At 37.8% G+C, this 23,445-nt stretch overlaps 1 protein-coding gene across 9 annotated transcripts in view; it reads right to left on the minus strand.

The window, feature by feature from the left end:
- The window catches only part of LOC126101058 (serine/arginine repetitive matrix protein 1-like), a 158,618-nt gene that overhangs the window by 10,036 nt on the left and 125,137 nt on the right, over positions 1-23,445 (minus strand). For 6 of the 9 annotated variants that reach the window (XM_049911729.1, XM_049911726.1, XM_049911723.1 and 3 more), the window contains 4 exons: positions 8,122-8,259; positions 7,488-7,588; positions 6,610-6,858; positions 2,932-3,070 (listed from right to left, as the gene is read on the minus strand). In XM_049911729.1, the coding sequence (XP_049767686.1) occupies positions 2,932-3,070; positions 6,610-6,858; positions 7,488-7,588; positions 8,122-8,259 (627 nt within the window). The remainder of the gene's footprint in view (positions 1-2,931; positions 3,071-6,609; positions 6,859-7,487; positions 7,589-8,121; positions 8,260-23,445) is intronic. The other 3 variants (XM_049911725.1, XM_049911728.1, XM_049911727.1) reach the window with 3 other exon arrangements.

Genomic DNA, 23,445 nt, shown 5'->3' on the forward strand with positions numbered 1-23,445 from the left:
GACCAAATACCTTTTCCCGCAACAATGCACAAAACACATTAAATTTTGGAGTCTTTCTCATGTTGTTCAACCTCCCGTGGTTCTTTCGCACTACCTATTGTCACATTATAACGCTTCACCTTTCCATTTAAATGGAATGTTGCCTCGTCACTAAACACTAAGCATAGAAGGAAATTGTCATTCTCCATCTTGCCTGGAACAAAATTACAGAACTCCACACAATGCTGCTTGTCACCTTCACGAAGAGCTTGCAGTAGATGAATTTTGTATGGTTTCATGTGTAAACGTCGACGCAACACATGCCAGATGGATATCGGGGGCACGTTGAGCTGTCAAGCTACATGGCAAATGAATTTCTGTGAACTCCTAGTGAAACTGCAGAGGACGCATTCGACATCTGTGTCAGACTCTCGGGGACGGCCTGGCGATTTGCCTTTACACAAACAATCTGTTTCTAGGGACTGTCGTTCATGCCATCGTCTAATGCTCTGGGATGTAGGAGGATCCACACCATACCTAGTAAGAAAGTCACGCTGAACATTTATTACTGACCCGCACTGTGGAAAACATAGAACACAAAATGCTTTATGTTGTCCCAACACCATTTTTACTAGAACTGAACTTGGCACACACTGCTGTTACTTCGAGAGTTTGCTCTTTCCAACAATACGTTGTTCACACACATATCTCAAATAACGTAATAGTTATGATTTTTTTAAATCAGATGATTCATTTTCATACACCCTGTATAAATGTAAGGTTGTATACTTGCCCTCTGCTGATGAGGTAGCAATGAACTATTCTTGATTGGTGATCAATTTTTCATCTATTAATATTATTTTTAACACAAACTCTTGTATCCTGGGGAAAATCTTTTTAGTTTAGTTTCCCTCTAATATGCTTCTGTAACTCTACAATGACTAGAAAGAGAGAAAGTAACTAGTTTTTTCATTTTTAAATCATGCACAGCTGTAATCACGTCCACTGCAAATAAAGCTGGAACTAAGGTACTCTTAAAACAGCTGAAAAATGCTTCTATTGAAGCACAAAAAATGTGAATTATGTTTCTGTTTATTTAAAAGACTGACTGAAATGTAGGGCACCAGCTACCTTCCGCAGCACCTTTAATGTCCACAAAAAGTTTAGCATGACAAAGCACGCAGCTGATCTCAAACTTCCACAAGCTCCCCAAAACTCATTCACATCCACTAGTCCGTCACTGCAAGTCTCTCATAACCATCCATTTCCAGTTGCCCTGTCTCACTCTCTCATCCAGCCCAACTCGATGACATCATCTCTTTGTGTCTGTCATTGTCTCCCGTCTCCTTCCTACTGCCGCTGCCCTCTCTTCTGTCATTGTCTCTCTCTTCCTCACTGTCACTGCCATATATTCTTGTCTCTCATTATCACTGGCTCTCCCTCCTTACATTTTCTCCTTCTCTTTATTCCCATCCCACTGGCACTGCCTCCACTCTTTTCTTTTCTTTCACAGTCAAGTACGTTCCAGTGCCACTGTGCCATCATCTTTCTCAAACACTGCCACTGTCTCCTTCACTCTTTCTATAACAAAACTACTGTTTACTACATTCTTGTATTTATAACTTTTCTGTCTCTTTGTTGCTGCCACTGTGTTCTCCTCTTTCAGCATAAAACATGAGAATTTGTTTGCAAGCTAAAATTTTTGGGAACATTTTTAATGCCGCTGAGGAAGGTAGAATGAGGAAGCAGGTACCACACTTTTAGTCAGTCTTTTAAACAGGAGCATATTTGTTTTTCTTGTGCTCCAGCAGGAGCATTTTTCCATTGGTTCAATTCTTTTCCCTGCTGCAGCAGGGCCTGTAACACATCTGAAAAGAAATGTATTTATCACTGGATTTTATGTGCAAAAAAAATTTGCGTGTGCTTCACCACTACAACATGGGATTCGCCAATTAACAGAGATACTTTACAGCATACTACTCTGTGCTACATAATTTTGTATCTATAAACTACACTTCTGCCTCACACCAGATTTTTCTTGCAATTTTTTTTTTTTTGTGTACAAGCAGGGTAATTTTTAACCTCTGTATATTGGAAATAGATAAAGATATCTAGAAAATTTTCAAGGTTGCTTAAGATTGGATTCTTAGGAATATATCATAAGGATTTCAGCCATTTGCTGTGCATGGCCATTTTGGAATCCTTGGCTGGGTGTTGGGTCACTGGTGACAGTGCAAATATAGTAAAAAGTCCCTTTTTGTGGGGTTTTCTGTGAAACTACCCATGAATTAATGGTGCCTCCCGAAGTCCCATCAAGCCCACTGTAGAACACATCAAATGCTAGAAGAATCAACCCTTTTGCTCTATTTGCTTAAGCGGAGGAAGTGAGTAATATTCACAATTTGAGCCTGTACTGTAGGATAGTGACACTAACATGATCCTTCTTCTGAGTATACAAATGGTCCTTGTCCCAAGGGCTATCCAGAACACATCACAAGTAGAACCTGACATGAACACTAGAACATCGTCGCATGCATACCAATATGAGGCACTGTTTCTTCAACAAGCTGGCAAAAACAAATTTTTATGGGTATCTAAATCAATTCTAAATGGAATGCCCAAGTACACAAACATTGTGATCATGCTCAGGTGACCTGAACAAGATTTATGTAAACCTTATAATCCCATTTGTCCTTTCTTTTATCAAACCACCTTTTAACCAGTACAGAATCTGTATCATGATCTACAAAAAATTCTCAAACTGAAAAAATGTCTCACAGACATGTCTACTCTTTTGTGTTTTTGTTATACAGCACAAACTAGAAGGTTTCTTTCTCTCTTACATAAAATTCTAATCTAAAAAGATCACAGAGAGGAACTCAAAACATTGGGATGGCATTCCGAACATTATTTGGAACACCTCATGCCTCGAACCATTATTATTTAACTCACCTCTTGTGATTCCGATTTATTTCTTTTTGGAGATGGAGACTCTGAACTCTGAGAAACATTATGCTTCTTTTCTTCATGTTTCTTTACTTTAGAAGCAATAGGTGACTCGGACCGTTTCCTCACAGTCTTGTGCTCATTGCTGCAAATAAAGTACATTTAAAATTTTAAACATACCTTACTCATCAGAATACTGTCATTAAAATATATATTTAAACAAGTTACTGTCACTACCTAACCAAGCAAAGTAAATGAAAATATGGGATATGAAATATGAGTAATGCAGAACTGGGACTAAAAAAAGGACAACATACTGTTGTAATCCCTAATATCTGATTCACAACTGTTCCTATTTGAAAAAATTTCTGCATCTCAATATCAACTATTTAATAAACAAGTTTTTCTCACCTAAATACTGCAATACAGTTGGTATACATATAGATTATTTCTGCCACACAGCTACAATTAATGGTCACTAACAATCTATACTGATAGCATTTGAGTGCAGATAAATACAACGGATGCACTAAAATATTTTCCACGATACTGCTGTGTCAGATTTTGTGAATTTCACAGATACACAGTTGAACTTTACGTTTGACACAAATTTGATTATATAGAACAGATGTATGATCAAAAGGCAGTGATGCTTTTCTGTGGTCAAAAGTATGTATGCTATTTATAAGTCATAAGAAGATGAAAGACTTCTGTCAGAGGATTTTGAACTATTAACATTGATCAATAATATGGACCAGACCAAAAAGATTTTGTAAATGAATTAAACCAATGGAAATAAAACAAATTTTTTCCTGGGTAGTCAGACAATATGTATTTCTAGTAGAATGTTACAAGCTTAAAACTGATGAAAAATGAAATGACTAATACAAAAACTTAATGAGGCCAATAAAATTTTGCCTGCAATGCCCATACACTGCAACAGCCAGTGAGTCTGAGCTGAAACAAGGAATTATTAGAATAGATGCACCAAAATATAAGCTTATCATAACTAATCTTTATTCATGGCAGACTATTTTGCAATTTATGGCCATACATTTGAATACAGTTTTGGTGAGAATGTGAATAAATTTGAATGTCATTTATATTAAAGTGGCTATATTGTACTCAGGTCCAGACTGATGTGACATCCGTATTACGATGTTAGTGAACTGCCTTTTAACTGTCACTGTTTTAATAAGATTGTAAATGATGTAAATATATTGAAAATAATATATTAATTGTAGTATGACAGTAGTTGACAGTTTCACCCTTATGACGCTATATGTTTACAAACATTATGCAGATGAACAGTAATATTATTCTATTAACTAAAATTTGTTACAATTGTCTTTGGTTGTTGCATACATTACTTCCGATTTATCCATTTTCACGAGCTAAAAATTCAATAAAGTTTTTGAGATAGTACTTATGTCTAAATTCGGTCTCCTCTTCTTCTTCTGTGGCTCTACAACACATGATGAGTCTTGGTCTCTTCAACTATCTCCTTCCATTTATCCCGGTCGCTTGCTAGTCTTTTCCAGTTCCTGTAGCCCATCTTATGAATTACTTCTATGACTCTGTCCTCCCACCTAGTTTTCGGTTGACCACATTCTCTCCGTCCACTTGGCTTTCCTCATATCATCTTTTTTGATATTTCTGTATCATTCATCTGTGCCACATGTCCAGCCCACCTCAGCCTAGATTACTTCACAATTCTTCGAACAGCTTGGACATTGTAGATGGTGTACAACTCACGGTCGTATCTCCTCCTCCAACTTTCCCTTTTCATGATTCTCATGAATATCCTCCTCTCTAATGCATCCAGCGATTCGGCATCCTTTGCTGTCAGAGCCTAGATTTCAGAGGCATACGTAAGCACTGGTCTGATCAGTACGGGGTCTCGAAGACAACTTGTTAAGGCGAAATAAGCTTTATTGGCTGCAAAGCTGCAATTAGTTTCTGTTTTATTTCATATGAGGTACCTTTTAGGCAATCGAACCAAGATACTTGAAATCATCAACTATTTCAATGGTCTAACTACCCACTGTTATTTTGGTTGGCACGTGCTCCCTGTGTGCTTTCCCAGCAGATAGGTGTTTTGTTTTCTGCTCACTGATATTTAGACCAATGTTCCTGCCGGCCTGTTCAAATGCAGTGAATGGTCAAATAGGAACAAATTTTGACATGAGATATATAAGGAACACATTAAAGAGAGCAAAAATAATTCTTTTTATATTTGAAAAATCAATCTCACACTGCATATACTATCGAAAATACACTCCAAATTCTTCACCAAATACTAAAAGGTTTTGCCATGAATATTCTTGAAGAACTGGAAATCTACATACACACAAGAAAATACAAGAAATATTTAACAAGCATACAGAATTTAAACAAAGTACTACATTAAAAACTTTACTGAGCTCTCAGAACAGGAAAATGGAGAAATCTGAAGTAACATATGCAACAATCAAAGACAATCTTAACAAATTTTAGTTCAAATGCATAATCTTTGTAAACATATAGCACCGTAAGAGCAGAACTGTTAAACTACCCTCAACTAACATTTATTTTTAATATATTTTGGCCATTTACATTCTCATTTAAACATTGACAGTTGCAAGACAGTTCACTAATGGAGGTAACATTAGTCTAGACGTGAGTACAATATAGTCACTTTAATAAAATGAAATTTACATTTTTCACATCCTCACCAAAATTGTATTCGCAGGTGCTTGACAAAGGCAATAAATGCCGGAACAGTCAATTGTGAACAAAAATTAGTTGTTATAAGAAGCTATTCAAATAATGATGCCATTATCAGACACATATTATGCTGCTGGCCCTAAAGAAAAAGAACTGAAACAAGGTACATGCGTGCAGATGAGGATGCCATCATGTGTTACCATGTGGTTAATATAGCTCATGTATGAGTCAATGGTATGGAAGAGGACCCACTCACCCCACATGCAGGTTTGTTTTGCGCCCGCAGTCGACTAAGCAGGTTAATTTTAAAGCAACGTCTTCACTTAATACTACTGTGTCTGTAAACACTAGAAACTTCATCGGGCTAAGGCGGGCTGGATTCTTCATGGCCATGAGCCTCTTTGTGGTCTGCAAGCCTTATATTGGGCATCCCTGGTATTGTGTACAGCAATATGTTAATGTCATACAGATCACTGAAAGGGGGGGGGGGGGGGGCAGCTTGTAAACACAGCTGATTTTGTTTAGAGAGAGAGAGAGAGAGAGAGAGAGAGAGAGAGAGAGAGAGAGAGAGAGAGTGTTGTAGAGGCTTAGACCACTTATGAATTGCTACAAAAAAGCTTGACCTTTTGGGGGGAAAAAAAAGAAAAAAGAAAGAAGAGGATAAATAAAAATATCTCCTCACCAAGGGGTAGCAGGAGAAACCACACAAGAGATAATGAAACAAGTGAGCTTTTGGAGCCAATGGCTACTCCTCCTGGCAAAAGGGTCGAAAGGGAAAAAACGGGATGAAGGAAAAGGATTGGTAAGGTTTAGGAAATGGGAAAAGTTACCCAAAACCCCCACGTCAGAGAAGACTTAATTGGCAGAATTTTAAAGGCCTATGATGCCTTTTAAACAAACAGCATCTAATAAAAAGTAAAAGCAACACTGACCAGGCTGCAAAACAATGTATTTCAGTAATTTGCCATTTCACGATACCTGCGTCTACGAGGTGGTGATTCCTCTTCCTGCTGCCTTTCATCTTCCTCTTCATCTATCTCTTCCCTATCGTCATCATCATCATCGTCATCCTCTGGTGGTGGTGGTGAAGAATGCCTTGGAGGGGCAGATCGTTTCTTCTCACGACGAACCTCTGGCGAACAGATTCTTTCTTGTACAGGATGATCAGAGGCAGCATTTGGAGAAAACCTATAACCAGCAGGGCCGACCATCAGCACCTCCCATGTCCTGCCACCACAACATTACAGGAAAAAGAAAATATTGCCAATGCTGTTCATGCATTTCCAAAAATTCCAACATGCAGCCTACAGAATTAGAATAAACCATTCTTGAAATAAAATACTAAGAAACAAAACATTTAAACTGAAACTGGTGGATTGTTGTTCAGGTCAAGAGAAGTATAAGGAGAGATCCTTTGTAAAGTGTGTGTGTGTGTGTGTGTGTGTGTGTGTGTGTGTGTGTGTGTGTGTGTGCGTGCATACACACGCATGTTGGAAGAGGGGGAGAGGGGCCGCTTGCTTTTACTTACTGTTAACAATAATTTACGGATAATTATGGGCATCACATCGGAGGAGGAAGACTTGAAAAATTTTGTTACATGTAAGTCACAATCCTCCCTATTATAGGAGAAATGATCCTAGTCCCTTCAAATAGTGAGTACTGCATATCACTCTGCACATTTCATTTTAAGATTCTACGTCCTATGAACACAACCACGTACATTTCCAGTATGATGAAAATACAAGCCTATATTTCAAAATTGATCACAATTTTTTATAAACATGTCTTTGTTTGTTTGTTTGTTTGTGACATAGTGAAAGGAATATTTCAGTGCAAGGCACAACAAAAATAATTACCTTCTAGGTTTGTTTTTTGATTTCCTCTCCGGGCTGACTTCATGATCTCTGCTGGACACCTTCCTAAAAGGCGATGGAGTTCTTGACAAGCTGCGTGAATGCTAGAAGAAAATTTAAGTTTATAGAAATACATAATTATGTTTTCTGAAACAGATTAGTACATGTGCATATACACACACACACACACACACACACACACACACACACACACACACACACAAACTTACTCAAAATAATTTGAAGATACTGGTTGTAAAAACCATCTCATATTTCATTTCATTTTCTTCAAGAAGCTTTAATTTCCAGCGTGTGGAAAATTTTCAAGTACCTAAGCATACAATAGGAAAATGTCCAGTATCATTTCAACTACCAACCAAATGAACACAAAAGCTTATTTCTACTCAGAAAATTCTTTGATATTCCTGATTGAAACTTTTTGACATTACAATTTGTAACATACCAGATGACTTTATCATTTATCTTTAATTGCTCATTGAACAATGCAAACACTAATGCCTTTAATGTCACAAAGGGTTAAAGTTTACTTGAGTGATCAAGAAGTTTGCTTTCTTATATACATTAGTTAATAATCTCCCTGATATTCATCCAACACCATGTCGTGTGTTCATCTTACCTTCCTCTTACGTGCTGCAGGAGATATACTTCGTGACTTAGAATATACAGGGATTGGTTTTTTCCTTCTTTCTTCCTTAATAGGCACAGGAGATGATCGTCGCCTTTCCAGTCTGTCAATGGAACTGTGGTTGCTTCTCTACAATAATAAAAGAATCCTCAATGGTCACACCCTTAACGGCAGATGACGCTTTGCTTATACAGCAGCCAGATTTTACCAGCAACACAACGGTTAAACACAATGATAAATTGAAGTAAAGACATCATAGCAGCTTCCATCCACAACTTTCTCCTTCTCACAATTTTATATCTCTCTGTATATTTCTGCGTATTCAGTGCAACACTACTCTTTCTTATCCTTAGAGTAGTCATTATGTTGTTGTTTCTTCCTTCCCTTAATACACCCTGACAGTGCTAGACAATCTTGATGAGGCGTACACACATGTGCGTGCATGTTTTATAGAGACTTACCTGGAATTTTGTGGCAAGACAAGAGTTTATGCACATTTAAGGTAATGTTAAAAGTTACAGTTGCTGATATTTATGTTTAAAATTACATGCATACCATTAAGAACTGATGAAGGTTTTTAGATTTTTTATTGATCTTTGATTCTGATTTACATGTAATCTTTCCCATGCTGTGGCTGCTTTTGTGGCAAGGAAGGGAGATCCAGAAGACCAAATTATTTCTCCTGGTACTATGTCCATGCCATTGCTATAGGCACAGAAGTCTCAGCAAAAACTCCATTCAGAAAATTCTGCTGCTGAATGTGCCAAATCATATCATATTGAAAAGCAAAGCAAAAACACCTCAAAGAAATTTGAATACAGGGCAGTTTTGATGCTTTTTGTACACAGAACTTAATAAATTCAATTATGTATAATCGACAAAATGAATTTCCACATTAGTTGCCCATGGTAATGCCAGATGAAATGTATAAGACATTCGAGATATGAAGGAAAGGCACTAGTGGAAGCTTTTGCTGTAATAGAAATTATGATAACCAGAGAAAAATAGTACCAAATCAATTACTGAGTGTGAGCACAACGAAGCAACTGTCACACGCTGGAACAACGCTGTAAAATTTATACTGCACATGAAAGGATACAGGGAAATTGATAGGTGTGGGTGAACACCTACAGGACTATCTTCATCCCCTCCATAATGCCCAAGGTGTTCACTAAAAATATTATCAACCATACAGATATTAACAACAGATTTTAAGCAAGCAAAGGAACAGCCTGGCTTAAGTATTGGATACAGAACAATCAGCCATTCTTAAATAGCGAACAAAATTTTAGACCAGTATGGGGCAATGAGTATGGCTTAACACTTTGCCTGGGATTTATATTTCGAGGAAGTTGTCTTAATCCTCCAGGAAACAAACCATGGTGTGAACTATATTATTATACTGATATTCAGCAAAGATTTGAAGGAACTGGGAAATCCTGTAAATTTAGTCAGGCAAGGAGATCCCATGCCATCAAAATTATTTAAAATAGTCCTAGCTGAACTTTTCACAGCCTTAAAATTGCGAGAACTGAACAGGAAAATGTATTACTGGAACATACTTGAACCTCATTTTGCTGATAGCATTTTACTGTTAACCTCCACTGCAAATAATGAATAATTAATATAAAATATAATGATAGTAAGATTGGAAATCAGAATAAGACTACACTCATACTCTGGTATGTTTCATGGCACCTCACTCGCATGTAACATCGCTCAATGAAACTTTGACCGTACATAGAAAGAACTGCTACGGCGTAGCACAAAGGTTAACTACAGGAAAAACGTAACGAGATGAACATGTAACACTTTTATTTTCAGGCAAGAGTTACAATGACGGCACTGTGATTCATGATGGTCCTAGGGACATCACAAATGAGGAGACTTAGTTCTTAATAAGGTATGTGATCATCACAGATGGCAATGCACGCTCTGCAACATGCTTCTGCGCTGGTCATAAGGTTGGTAGGGAGTTCTTGTGGTAGGGCGTTCCTTCCAGCAATGCATTTCACAACTGCTGGATGGTCGTCGGTGCTTGTGGACATCCTGCAATACATCTCCCTCATGTGTACTACATGTGCTCAATTGGATCCGAGTATGTGGTCACGTGTTGTCATCCATAAAAATGAAGTCATGGCTGAATGCACACCTGGAAAGATGCATACGGGGAAAGAGTACAGAGTTACCGTAACGGTGACCAAAGTGAAGACCATGTTAAAAGATTTGGAAGTCAGTATGCCCATGCCACATTATGCCTCCCCTTACCATAAAAACTGGAACAAGCAAGACATCCACTTTAGACAATGTCCTGGCTGCATTACCACCCCTCACCATATGCGGTTCGGTAACCGCCCAGGAACACGTCTAACATGATCGTTTGTGTGGTTCAGTGTGTGTGTGTGTGTGTGTGTGTGTGTGTGTGTGTGTGTGTGTGTCGGGGGGGGGGGCATAATGTCACATTTGCAAACTGACCTCCATGCAGTCTATTAACAACGGGCCTCCTATAATGTCTAGGGAACCATCATTAACCTCAGTAACTTCAGTGTAATTACTGTCTTTGAATGAACATACCATTTCTGTTTGTCTCATTTCGTATCTCTTTCAGTTAACTCTTGTACCATAGTGTTGCAGTTCTTTTTATGTATGTTCCTAGTTTAACCAAGCTTCGCTGCATTGCAGGGAAACATCATGCAGAAGTTACTTTTTGTCCAAAACTTCTGCACACACACTTCTGTAAGCAAAACATCGAAAGTAAGCTTTTTTAGAAAGGAAGACATAAAACAAACTGAAGAGTTTATGTCATTATGGCAGGTTAATAAATGAAGGCACCTTGTGTTCAAATGGTAAATGAAACTATGAAGCATGTCCAGAAAGTAAATACCATTTTTGGGAAAACTCATAAAAACATTTTTTAAAACCGGAATTTCTCTTTAGAAGAAAGATCATTTCTTTAACTATTTATTTTACATAGCTGCCACCATCGTTCAGACATCTCTCACACCAGGAAATCAACTTTTCTACAACCTCTTCATAGGAAGATGCTACCAGTGAGGACAGCCACTGCTGAATACCATTTTCTTGTGTCGCCATTGCTTTTGAAGTGTCTTCCTCCAAAACTAAGCACCAAGATCATGAGTAAGTGGAAGTCAGAAGGTGCGAAATCGCGGCTGTACGATGGGTGATCTTACTGCTCTCAACCGAATCCCGTATATGTATTATAAATGCGAGAGTTTGCATGTGAGTGTGTTTGTTACTCCTTCACACTGAAATGACTGGACAGATTTGGACTAACATGGAATGCAGAAAGCATATACCCTGTATAAATGCATATGCTACTTTTTATTCTGAAAAAATCATTGTTCCCCTGAGATGGCCAATGTATTACATACAGCCGATTTCTGGCTCTCCTTACACTTATGATCTTTTCGATGCTAGGCTTATCACTAACTGTTGCGAAATTATTTACTCCTTCCCCTGGCACATTTTGTAATTTGCTAAAAATTTTACGTAAAAATTTTTCACTGAAGTAAATGAGCGAGTTGTAAGCAACACTTATTCTGTCAGCTTCTCGCATAATATCACAGTTTGCTGTGCTGTGGTGGCAGTAGAATGAAATTGCACTTATTTTATGGACATTTCTTGTGTTTATGAAACTGAATTTCTTCTGATGTGTCTGTTCACAATTAGTGTGCATTATCAGTTGTAAAATGAAGCAGTGATACATTGGACTTTTAACGCAAAAGCTATTCAAAACTATGAACTGTTCCACGATCAATAGAGAGGTGCGTATTGGAACTGACTAGGTGTGCAACAAAAACAAACAAAAACAAAAACTGACTTGGGAAGGAAGCTGGAGTATACAACGTAATAATGACTGTATCCAAATTGGCATGGAGGTGGGTGAACATGTAGTTAGGTACACACATGTTAAGTGCACTAGCAAAATTCGGATATACCGTATTTACACGAATCTAAGCCGCACTCGAATCTAAGCCGCACCTGAAAAATGAGACTCGAAACAAAGGAAAAAAAGATTTCCCGAATCTAAGCCACACCTGAAATTTGAGACTCGAAATTCAAGGGGAGAGAAAAGTTTTAGGCCGCACCTCCAAATCGAAACAAAGTTGGTCCATTGTAATATGAGAAACAATTTAGGTCGAATGAATGACGATACAGCTACAGTAGTTTGGTTCGAGTCGTAAGCTTTACCAGGTAGCCATTGCTATGCGTCAGGCGCTCCGTCCGTATTTATACGGGTACCCTTCCTTTTTCACGTGCTTCGTCTGGTTTGAATCGATTGCTTATTTTGTTTGATCTGATAAGTGCCGTTTTCTCTGTTATAGGTGTTTACGTCACTCTAAGCTGAAAATGCATCACTGTACTGTGTCATGCATTGTTTGTCGCATTCTGATAGTGCGTGTTTACGGCCTGTCGCCGTTCGCGGCATGGCTTGCTTTTGTGCGCGCTACCGCCGCTTACAGCTAAAAAGAGGCGAATCGTCTCATTAGCGAAGCAATGTCAAGAGACTGCTATTTGTTGTTACTTACACTGCTGCTTTCTTTGAGAATGATCAACAAGAACCAAATAATAGGCTGCGTATGATAGAACATGTTCTGAACGAGAGTTTGGCGAAAATTTTTCTCCGTTTGAAAATCTTTGTGGCCGCTTCTTTAGTACATCAAATTCTGCACAGAAATTAGAGTCATCTTAGATTTAAAAATCTAGTCAGTTGCCGTGGTTCATTTCTGACTGTATCACTATTAGGCTAAGAATAATACGAATATAAACATGACACGATAAGTGTATTCTTCCGCGTTTGCTGTTGTCTCACTCTAGTTTCGTAGTTTATTAGGCAGACAGGATTTAAATGAGATAGCAACAAACACGGAAGAACACATGGCAAAATGTTTATATTCGTATTATTCTTATGGTGAATGGTGAAGAGAATACTGCTTGTGATTCACATTTCATCAGGTTACCATCTCTTCTCACAGGTAGGAAAAAATTCAGAACGTCGAGTTGGCCATATTGAAAAACATCCCAAACAGTCTTGCCAGTCGGATTTTCGTAGTACATTGAAATTCTAATACATTCGAAGATGAACAATACGGAATTTATATTTACTTCGTTGGATAATGTATGAAAATGCAGTGGTCGAAACTCGGGGCGGAGAAAAAAAAGCTCGTCTTCCACCTTTTTTTTTAATTTATTTACTGACACAGAGGTTTTGGCGCCAGTATTTATCTTTGTGCCTAAAAAGCATGTCTGTGTAGTGCTACATATATTCGACAGCAGAAGTTAGTTGTGGCGGCACCTACCAACATTTTTCAGAACTTCCGCTTGCTTTGCACTCGATTCTAAGCTGCAGGCGGTTTTTTGGATTACAAAAACCGGAAAAAAAGTGCGGCTTAGATTCGAGTAAATACGGTATTCCACGAGATAAAAGGAAGACTGAGAAGGCGACCTTATGGCAGATGGGAAAATAATCATACAACAAATAAGAACTGTATGTATCTAAGCACTCATAAAAAGATATTTTTTTAGATCCAAGATAAGGAGTTTGTTTATTGTAGTATCATTTTTGACAGTTGCCAAACACAAACCACTCTCGGGAAACCCTTAACCCTAGAGGGTGTGTCCCTGTGTGGCACAGATGGTGGAGTCGCTGTCTTACCAAGAAGGCTGGACAGGGAACTCCATCAACAAATCCCACAACGACAGCCCCAGCAAGCCAGTGGTGTATAAAATACATGTTTTGTTATGTGGAACAAGCCTTGAAAAGAATGGAAATAACTGAACATAACTGTGATCCAGCTATTCCCAAGGACTCTAGTTTGGTACAATGAACACATGCATATAAGGTGGAAGAAGTGGTGGAATCGACGTACAGTAGGATACTGCATATTTTTGTAAAAGGAATGGGCTAGAAATAGGTATATTCACATGCCTAACTTTTTGGCAGATGAGGATTGAAGTAGCTGGTTCCCCACTTCTCTTTCAACAATCTCTTAAAGATAAACACATCCGCATTTTCTGTGCTCTGAGAGGACCATTTTTCTGTCAATTTTCCTCTTTTTCTTGCTACAGCGGGGTGTGCTGCTTATATAAATCAAACTCGACAAGACAGTAAAGTTTCAACAGTTTATTTACATAATTTGGCACTTTTATGTAGTTTGACACATATAAAACAAACAAGTTACTTAATGAACGGTTAACACAAAATCATTTAGGTTACAATTTTTTCTGGATACACTGATCATCGATTTCAATTCACTGAAAATGTCTAGATTTTGAATTATGTTTTAGAACAGTAAAAATGTTATTAGAAATATTTTACTGAATTAGCTGCCTTTCCAGTTCTACAGAATATTTTTAGTTCTTTTCAGGTACGTTAAAACCCTTTGTATCTTTTTCCCCCCCTCCTACTGCAGCACTACTTTGAGCATATTTGTATACGTGTAAAATGCCCACTATACAGATAGAGTGAACCAGAAAGTAAAAAAATGCTGATTAAAAACACAGTTTGGTGACCTCAGAACCCTTGCCATATGCTCATTATGTCAATTAAAACTACATATACACCTCAGGGTGGATATTACGTGCATAGGTATGGTAACTGAACCTCTGGATCTCGGAAATGTATAATGGTATCAAAAAATGTTTGAAGGTTCCCCAAGAACATAATCTTAAGAACATATGGTAAAAATTTCAATGATTAGCCATGAATAGAAACAACAGAAGCGGTCATTTACACAACTGGTACTTTTGGTATCCAAAAATCATGGTTTTTCGTCTGTATCTCGACAACAGGCAGATTTTTGAAAATGGGAAAATTGCATTTCTAGACGAATGTCTAAAGAACATGCAGTTAAAATCTGAGGCATTTTCTGTGGTTTATTATTTAGATATTTGCGGTATATAGTGAAAAAAGCTAAACCAGTATTTGTGGTTTCAGCTTAAGTTCAGTAACTTTGAACCTCTGAATCTTGGCAAGGGATGATGATATCGAAAAGTTCCCCAAGAATATCATCTTAAGAACATATAGTAAACATTGGGGGAAGGTGGGGGGGTGTGATCACCATTACCCTACAGTCCATATCACCACCACCATCCACACTGTGAAATATAAATTTGCTTATTTTCAAATGCACTTTTATTAAATTACATTAAGATGTTTTGTGTCACACACACACACACACACACACACACACACACACACACCCTTCAACTATGAAGTTCAGGACATACAGCATGTTGTCAAGGTGAATAAGAAATTAAATATGCTTAGCGAAGTGCAAAGCTTCACAGGGCATAAGAGATTTTGTTAGTGTCTTCATGTACAAAATGAAGAACACAGGTAACCACTGAGAATCTAGTCACAAGACGATGTCCTCTATAATGGATATATTGCTGCTAATAGTGAGATTTAGAACTAAACACTTACTAGCAAAATGTATTGAAGGAGTTTTAGTTATATTTGTTTGTCTTTCATTTTGACTTGAATGGAATCTTTCTAGTGTTTTTGTGGCAGGGAGGAGAGATCTAGAAGAATAAATTACTTCTTCTGGTACTATGTCCATGCTATTGCTATAGGCACAAAAGTCTCAGCAAAATCTCCATTAAAAGAAAATTCTGCTACTGAATGTGCCAAATCATATCAAAGTGAATTCTGCAGAAAAATGTTCTCTCAATGAACACTCAATGCACAACACTTCATCAGTGTCAAAATAAAGAAAATTTTACGCGATAATTGAAGTGGAGATGTTCAAATCACTTTGCTTAAGAGGAAATTTGTTAACCTATTGGAGAGTTAGTTGAGAAGCAATTACTTGCCATTATGGAGTAGTAAGAAAGCGTTAGGCCTCTGTTATTCTTGGTCTTAGAATTACCCTATTTACCAGAGAATAAGATGTCCTTGAATATAAGACAACCCTCTAACTTTTTAAGACACTCCTCAAGAAAAATTTACGTATGACATATTTTGACCAATCAAAAATTACCACCTGGTTTAGTGGCATAAAGTATCTGCCTAAAAGTTAACATTATACCTATTCTGAACTTTTGCCATATTTTGATCATCTACACTTTGATAATACAAGGAGAAAAAAATGGTTTACATTAATTTGCAGACAGATCTCTCTATCTCTCTCTTTTTAACCCTGCCGTCTGTAGTATCAGTAAGTTCGATCACCACCACCATCCTAACAGCACAGCTGTGAGATTCATATCTTCACTGTCACAAATATTTTGCTGTTTTTTTCCAAATACGTTGCAATTTCTCAACGGGTGATTATGGTGAGACTTGAGAACACAGCTGTTTTTCTTTCTTTCTCCCCCCCCCCCCCCCCAACACGTATCTGATTTTACTGCTATACTTACATGTAAATGTTAAACTACCTCTCGCTCCCAACCAACTCGCCTGCCCGCCGCTCTCTCATTGGCTGTGTAAAACTCACTCCCTTTTGTTCATTTTACATGTTGTGGTGCGCATTCACAACACTGCAGCACTAAACACTTAAATATACCACTGGCTCCTATCTAAACTTCGACCATCTCCTGCAGAAATGAATACTATTGGTGACAATTTGTCCAATTTTAAAGTCAGTTCAATTCTGACTCCAAGTGGATTTGGAAAAAGTGCAGTTGAAACATGGGAGACATTTATATAAAGCTAATTTACGTGATACACCTTCCCAATGGTTGCCAACGTGGCATAATTTGCTGCGCGGTCGCTACTCCCCTCCCAACAAGCATCCTTGCTCTCAGCCCAGCTGGTATCACTGTTCCCTCTCCAATGCTACCACTGTACTGGGCTTGAGAAATTGTGAAATAAGGACTGTAATATCTTGTAGGGTCTACGTCACATCTAATAGCAGCAGCTAATATATAAATAAAAGGTCGCAATCATGATTCAGTCCAATTCTCAAACTTTGGCGCTCCCCGTGATCTACTGCCGTCTGTTGGTACATCACCATGATGGGTCTTGCCACTGTAATTTATTCTCATAACAACAATTACAATCAGTTTAATATGATTTATTTTGTTTGTTAGACATTCCATTATGGGTTACTTTTCCTTCTTGATTCATTTGAATTTCACCACAATGTTCTACAGATGATTAAATGCTGGAAATTTTTTACCTAATATTCTAATACATGAACTGAGACCAAATTTCACATTTGAAACCCACTTAGTACATCATTATAGTCTCCATCAACCAAGTAAACTATTGCTTTCGGTTCTTAACCAAGTAATGTTTTTCAAAGGACAACATTTTTGCTTCTGAATGGTACATTATTTAACAACTGTCATTACTGTTTGTATACAGTATGTAACTGTGTATAAGAACTTTAATTGCAAACCTGCAAATACAACAAAAGTTTGTAATATGATAGAATTTAATGCTATTTCCTCTTGCGTTTCACAAAATATTGTCAAATGTTAAGCAGAGCAACAGACAGTTCTAGTCACTAGTTCATAGTTTCTCATGTATCTCTCGCACTAGAGCCACACACAATGCCAGTCAGTATCATGTTATTGTTCGAGTGACATCGATACTGTATCGAGAGTATCGGCATATCTGGACATCTTGGGACTATTGTTTGTCCAGCCCTGCCCTTCTGAATTCCTCAAAATAAATCTGCATCTCATCTCAACAGCCAAAGCTACACATGTAAATGTAAGATAATCCCTGTATACTCTATTAAACAACACAAAGATGTTGACCTCAGCAACAATAGTTTACTCTGGGAATATAAGACAACCCTGTATTTTGCAAATGACTCAGCTGTCAAAGCCTTCACCTTATAATCAGGTAAATATGTACTTGGAATCCTTTCCAAACATACATACACCACGGCAAATTTTGTAGCAGGGAAGGGAGATCCAGAAGACCAAATTATTTCTTCTGGTACTATGTCCATGCCATTGCTATAGGCACAAAAGTCTCAGCAAAAACTCCATTCAGAAAATTCTGCTGTTGAATGTGCCAAACTGTATCAAATTAAAAAGCAAAGTAAAAACATCCTCATAGATATTTTCATATAGGGTAGTTTTGATACTTTTTATACACACAACTTATAAAATTCATTTATGTAGAATCGATAAAATGGATTTTCCTGATACATTAGCCAGATGAAATGTATGAGACATTTGAGATATGAAGGAAAAGGACTGGTGGAAGCCTGTGCTATAATGAAAGTTCTGAAAGCCAGAGAAAAATAGTACCAAATCATTTACTGAGTGAATGCAGAACAAGGCAACTCTCATAAGCTGCAAACACTCTGTAAAATTTATACCACATAAAAAAGGATATAGGGAAATCGATAGGTGTGGCCCATTTCATCCCATCAGTGTCTATAATGTTCACTTAATGTGTTATCAAACATACAGATATTAACGGCAGATTTCAAGCAAGCAAAGGAACAGGCAGGCTCCAGCAGTGAATGTAGAACAATGGCCCATTTTCAAACGTTGAACAAAATTGTAGACTAGAACGGGCAAATGAGTACAAGCTTATCACTTTGTGATTTATATATTCTGAGAAAGCTTAGGCTTAGTCTCAACAACAACAATCCTCCAGAAAACAGGATGACTTTCCCTATATTGTTATACTGACATGCAGCAAAGATACAGTGCCCATCAGATTTTAAGGAACTGCAAAATCCTGTGAACTGTAAGGCAAGCAAAGTGATTGCATTTAACAAACTTATTTATACAGTGCTTGCAGAACTTTCCACATCTCTAAAATTAGGAAAACTATGCACAGAAACAATGAATATAACATGTAATTACAGTAAAATTGTAGGGAGACTATACCCGGGCCGGTGAAACATGTCACTTGACAGCTCGCGTGTGGTTGGCTACACTGCGACTGCGAGGTTGCAATAGCTGCCACTGCACATGCCCACAACTCCGAAGTACAATTTGTAAATGTAAGCTACATTCAACAAAGTACGTTTCTCTAACAATGGAGAGAAAGACGACGCAGACTAAGCGTTTAATGGTATATGAAACTGGGAAATAAAAACACCCGAAGTTAATGACAATATATATGAAAAGTCTTTCCAAATTGTTACATAAAGCTGCATGTAAAACGTTGTATAATAATGTAAATCTAAGCATACCAAATAACACGCTATACACACTCATAGAAAGAAATAAAGCAAAACATGCATATCCTACCCAATTGCAGAGACAAAGAATTAATTCTGTATACATTTACACTCGCCAATTTACGATGTCAGTGGCACAATTCCATCCGATTCTCCTTCACTATAATCGGAATCGGCACCAAAACCGTTGTCTTTGTCATCATCATCATCATCATCATCATCATCAAGAGCAATCATTAATTGTTCGTTTTCATTTATAATACCATCTATAGTCTGTGCTTCTCTTATCAGTTTAGCAACATGGTCTACTGTTTTCCTCCATGAGGTAGCATCTACAGTAGCAAGACCTTCACGTAGCAGTCTTTCCACTTCCCTTATAGTAAAAGTCTTGTTGTTACTTCTAATGTACACCTTCACTTCACTCCAAAACAATGCAATTGGATTACAATGGCAGTGATAAGGCGGTAGCCTAATTACCAACTGACCCTGACCGCTGGCAATTTCATCAACAACGTATTTAGGTGTCACAGGCTCATTTTGTTTCATGAGTGAGTATAACAGCAGCTTTGTCATGCTCATGTCTGCAGCAATGTTTCTCGCCTGCAACCACTGCACCATAGTTTCTTTACGGTTACTAGTGGTTGGAGTTTTATCTAAAATCATGGAATGGTACGGTGCATTGTCCATCACAAAAAAATTTTGGAACATTAAAACGTAGAAACAAATTTTTAAACCACTGTAGAAAGCGTGGGTGGTCCATATCCTCACGATAGTCACCGTTTTTTTTTTTTTTTTTTAATTATTGAAAAACTAGAAGTCCTTCAGGCACAAAGCCGTTTGAAGATCCTGCATGGGCCACAATTAATACAGATCCTGTTCCTGTTGGCTGATGACTGCTGCTATTCGGAGTATCATCTGTCCAGCATTTCTCAAGTGATTCTCCAGAGCTGACCCAGGTTTTGTCTAACCATATGACTGAGTGTATGTCCTTTCCTACAATTTTGTGTACGAAATTGGTATGACCTGCAACGACATGAGCTTTTTCTAGTAACAGTTTTTGTCCATCTAACATTTTAAAACGGAAGCCAATACTTTTTAATATAATCTTAAATGATGTTTTCCCCTCTGAGAAAAGTTCACTTTCTTTTAAAGGAACTAGCAACTTCGCTATTGTGGGGTATTCTTTTCTTTTATAGTATCCGTACATGTGTCGACGAATTGCATCGGACTGGAACAAATCAATATCTGTAACAGGACGAGTCTGCTTTTTTTTTTCTTGCCTGAAGTACTTAATAACACACTGTTTCTTCCACAGGGGCTTTCTTCCACACTGTTTACTTCACTGTCTTTTACGTCTTGAAGTAGCACGCCTATCCTTATAACTGTTCTAGAGTTTTCGAGGTACGCTCTAAAACTTTATCGGCAGGAATCATTGCATGCCCATGAACAGAAACAAATTCTTTTTCTTGCTCGTAAAACTCACGCGTCCTCCTTAGCAATTCCAAAGCCTGACTATTTAATGGCACTCCACGGCGCAACGAATTGTCGCTTGGTGAACGACATCATTTTGGTGACATTGTTTAACAAACAGAAACTGTAATCAAGGCAATAACACAATACAACAGGAGGCGTTCGCGCACTAACATACAAGGTTTATACGGAAGCCGGCAATGTGATAGTGTCGACGCCGGAACCGGCTTTTGTTCGGTGCTGTTATTGGTTCAGAAGACACGGTACCTCCCGTTCCTCACTTGTGTGTTAGTTATACTACCAACTCTATGGCACTTGGGGAGTGACCTTTAAGAGACATGTTTCAGCGGCCCGGGTATACAATACCCTGGTGTGGTACACTTCAGGATGGAAGTAACTACTGCATTATGTGTCACTGTCAACTAACATAGTTCAATGAAACTTTGACTACAAATGGAATCATCTGCTACAGTATATCACAGGAGGTACGCGAAACAAATAAGCAATGAGAGGAACAGAAATGTTCAAAAATAATAATTACGTGTAAAGTTATCATGTTTCATGATGGTCCCTTGGACATTAGGCAAGACATGATTCTTAACCTTCCATGGGTTGTGCCAGTTCCTGTTGCATGAGTGGTCGTGAGTTACAAAAAGCACAACACATTGTTTTGCATTAATTATTGGTATTATTTTAGATGGAATATATTAAATACCATATTTCAACCATTATATGTTCAGAACAGAATGTGTTTTTGAATATGTAGCTGTATTAATATTTTTTATAATATAAAAAACAAACAAAAATAATTTTAGAACAAGAAACACTTACTGTTCTTTGTATTACAACTGAATCTAATAATTTGCAATTATAAATTATTGTTATTGACATCTACTGCAAACATTTTTTAAGAGTGACCACAAGTACTACACATCGCAGAACAGTTTGTTGACCTCCCGCAGAGGGCATATGCCCCGCGCGTCTTTTCCTCTTGAGGAAAGGACAACAGTTGCAAAAAAACCAGTCTCTCATTCCCTTTCAGTATTACATATAAATCACTTGGCTATTCCATCCAGCTCTAATTATGAGGGTCGCGACGGGTGGGGGTAGATAAGAGCCACAATCTTATTGTTCTGGCTACAGTATATGTAGCACGTAATTTGTCCAGTGTGGACACCTCACCTATTACAATCCGGAGTATTATTTGGTTTTCCACCTTCTGCATCTATGTCTCCACTCTTGTGTATTTCAGACACCAAATTGACAGCTTTATTTATTTTTGTTACATACTATGCAACAGTTTGGTCTTGATGAACAAAAATTTAAGCACCTACATATCTCACATTATCAGAAAAAAATTCTGGAGGAATGACACCTTTGTTTTCCTCTTAGTTCCTAAAAATGTGATACTTTTCAATATTACAGGGGCCCAGAGGCACCCCATTATCAGAAGGTAAATTTCGTTTTATACTGGTTATGTCCTCCACATGACACTCTACAACTTCTTCTGCAAGTTTGAAACAGAGTATGGACCTAGTGGCTGTTCACCAACATATAACTCCAAAATTTTCACCAAAAAAATAAAAGTAAGTCTTTGCACTTGCCTCAGCACACATTTTGATGCCATATTTGTAAATTTTCAATGGCATATACTGAATCAATGTACCATGTCTGCTAAATAGATGTAATATTTCATCCACTGTATGAAGTTCTCTTATGCTCTAAGATTTTCTTATATTTTGAACACAACTATCAAAAATATATCTTACAAAAGCAAGTTTATCAAGCTTTCCTGCTAGGTTGTGCTAGCATCAAACTGAAGGGTCCTCATAATTAGTAGAAACCTTAGAGACCTATCACTCTCAGAAATGTCATTCTCATCTCATCCTTTGCCCATAACCCTCCCACATTTACCAGTAGTCGCTTTCTCAAGCCAATTTGAATAAGGATAGTGACAGTGGCTCAGTTCTTCTCTGGTTAGATACCTGTAATATCAGTGGCATGTATGCATTGGGCCAAATTTTTTAATTCATGTGTCTTAGAATTTCATCGATCACATTTACATAAAATTTTTTCGAAAATACATCAACTGGAGATGGAGAATTTCTTACTATTCTTGTGGACCACATAGAAACTTCAGCTCATGTTTCATTTCTCTCATCTCCATCATTATCCTCTACTTCAGTTTCAGGCTTGTGGTCATAAATTTGCTATTTCTTTCCACTCAAATCTGAATTGCCTTCCTCAAAATTTGGAGTCAATTGATTTTGAACTTGTCTTTCGTTCTCTTCATTCTCTTCTTTTTCTTCTTATAGTTCTTGAAAATTTTAGGAATGTCTTCGTTTTACTGGGCTCCAACTAATAAGACCATTCCGAAATGTGTAGTACTCCACACACTGATATTAAAAATAATAAAAACACAATAAGAATAGTACTTACTGTTGTGACAGTGCCACGAGATTTAAAAGTGCCGCTACGTCAGTACGCAAACAGGGTGATAAGAGGCGCTCCGCAGCTCGGCTGAGCGCGGGAGCGCCACCTGGCTATGAACGGTGCCGGCCGCATGTCACGGCACGGCAGTGGAGTGACAGATACGGAGTTGGTAGCATGAAACTCACTATTGTTTCTACGTTGTATATCCACACACTTTATTAGTGAATTAAAGGTTATAACACTTTTTGGCGACGAGGTCGGATATTTTTTTTCCAGCCTTGGAGTATTGTGCGTG

This window comes from Schistocerca cancellata, chromosome 9, assembly GCF_023864275.1.
Source record: "Schistocerca cancellata isolate TAMUIC-IGC-003103 chromosome 9, iqSchCanc2.1, whole genome shotgun sequence".
NCBI lineage: Eukaryota > Metazoa > Arthropoda > Insecta > Orthoptera > Acrididae > Schistocerca > Schistocerca cancellata.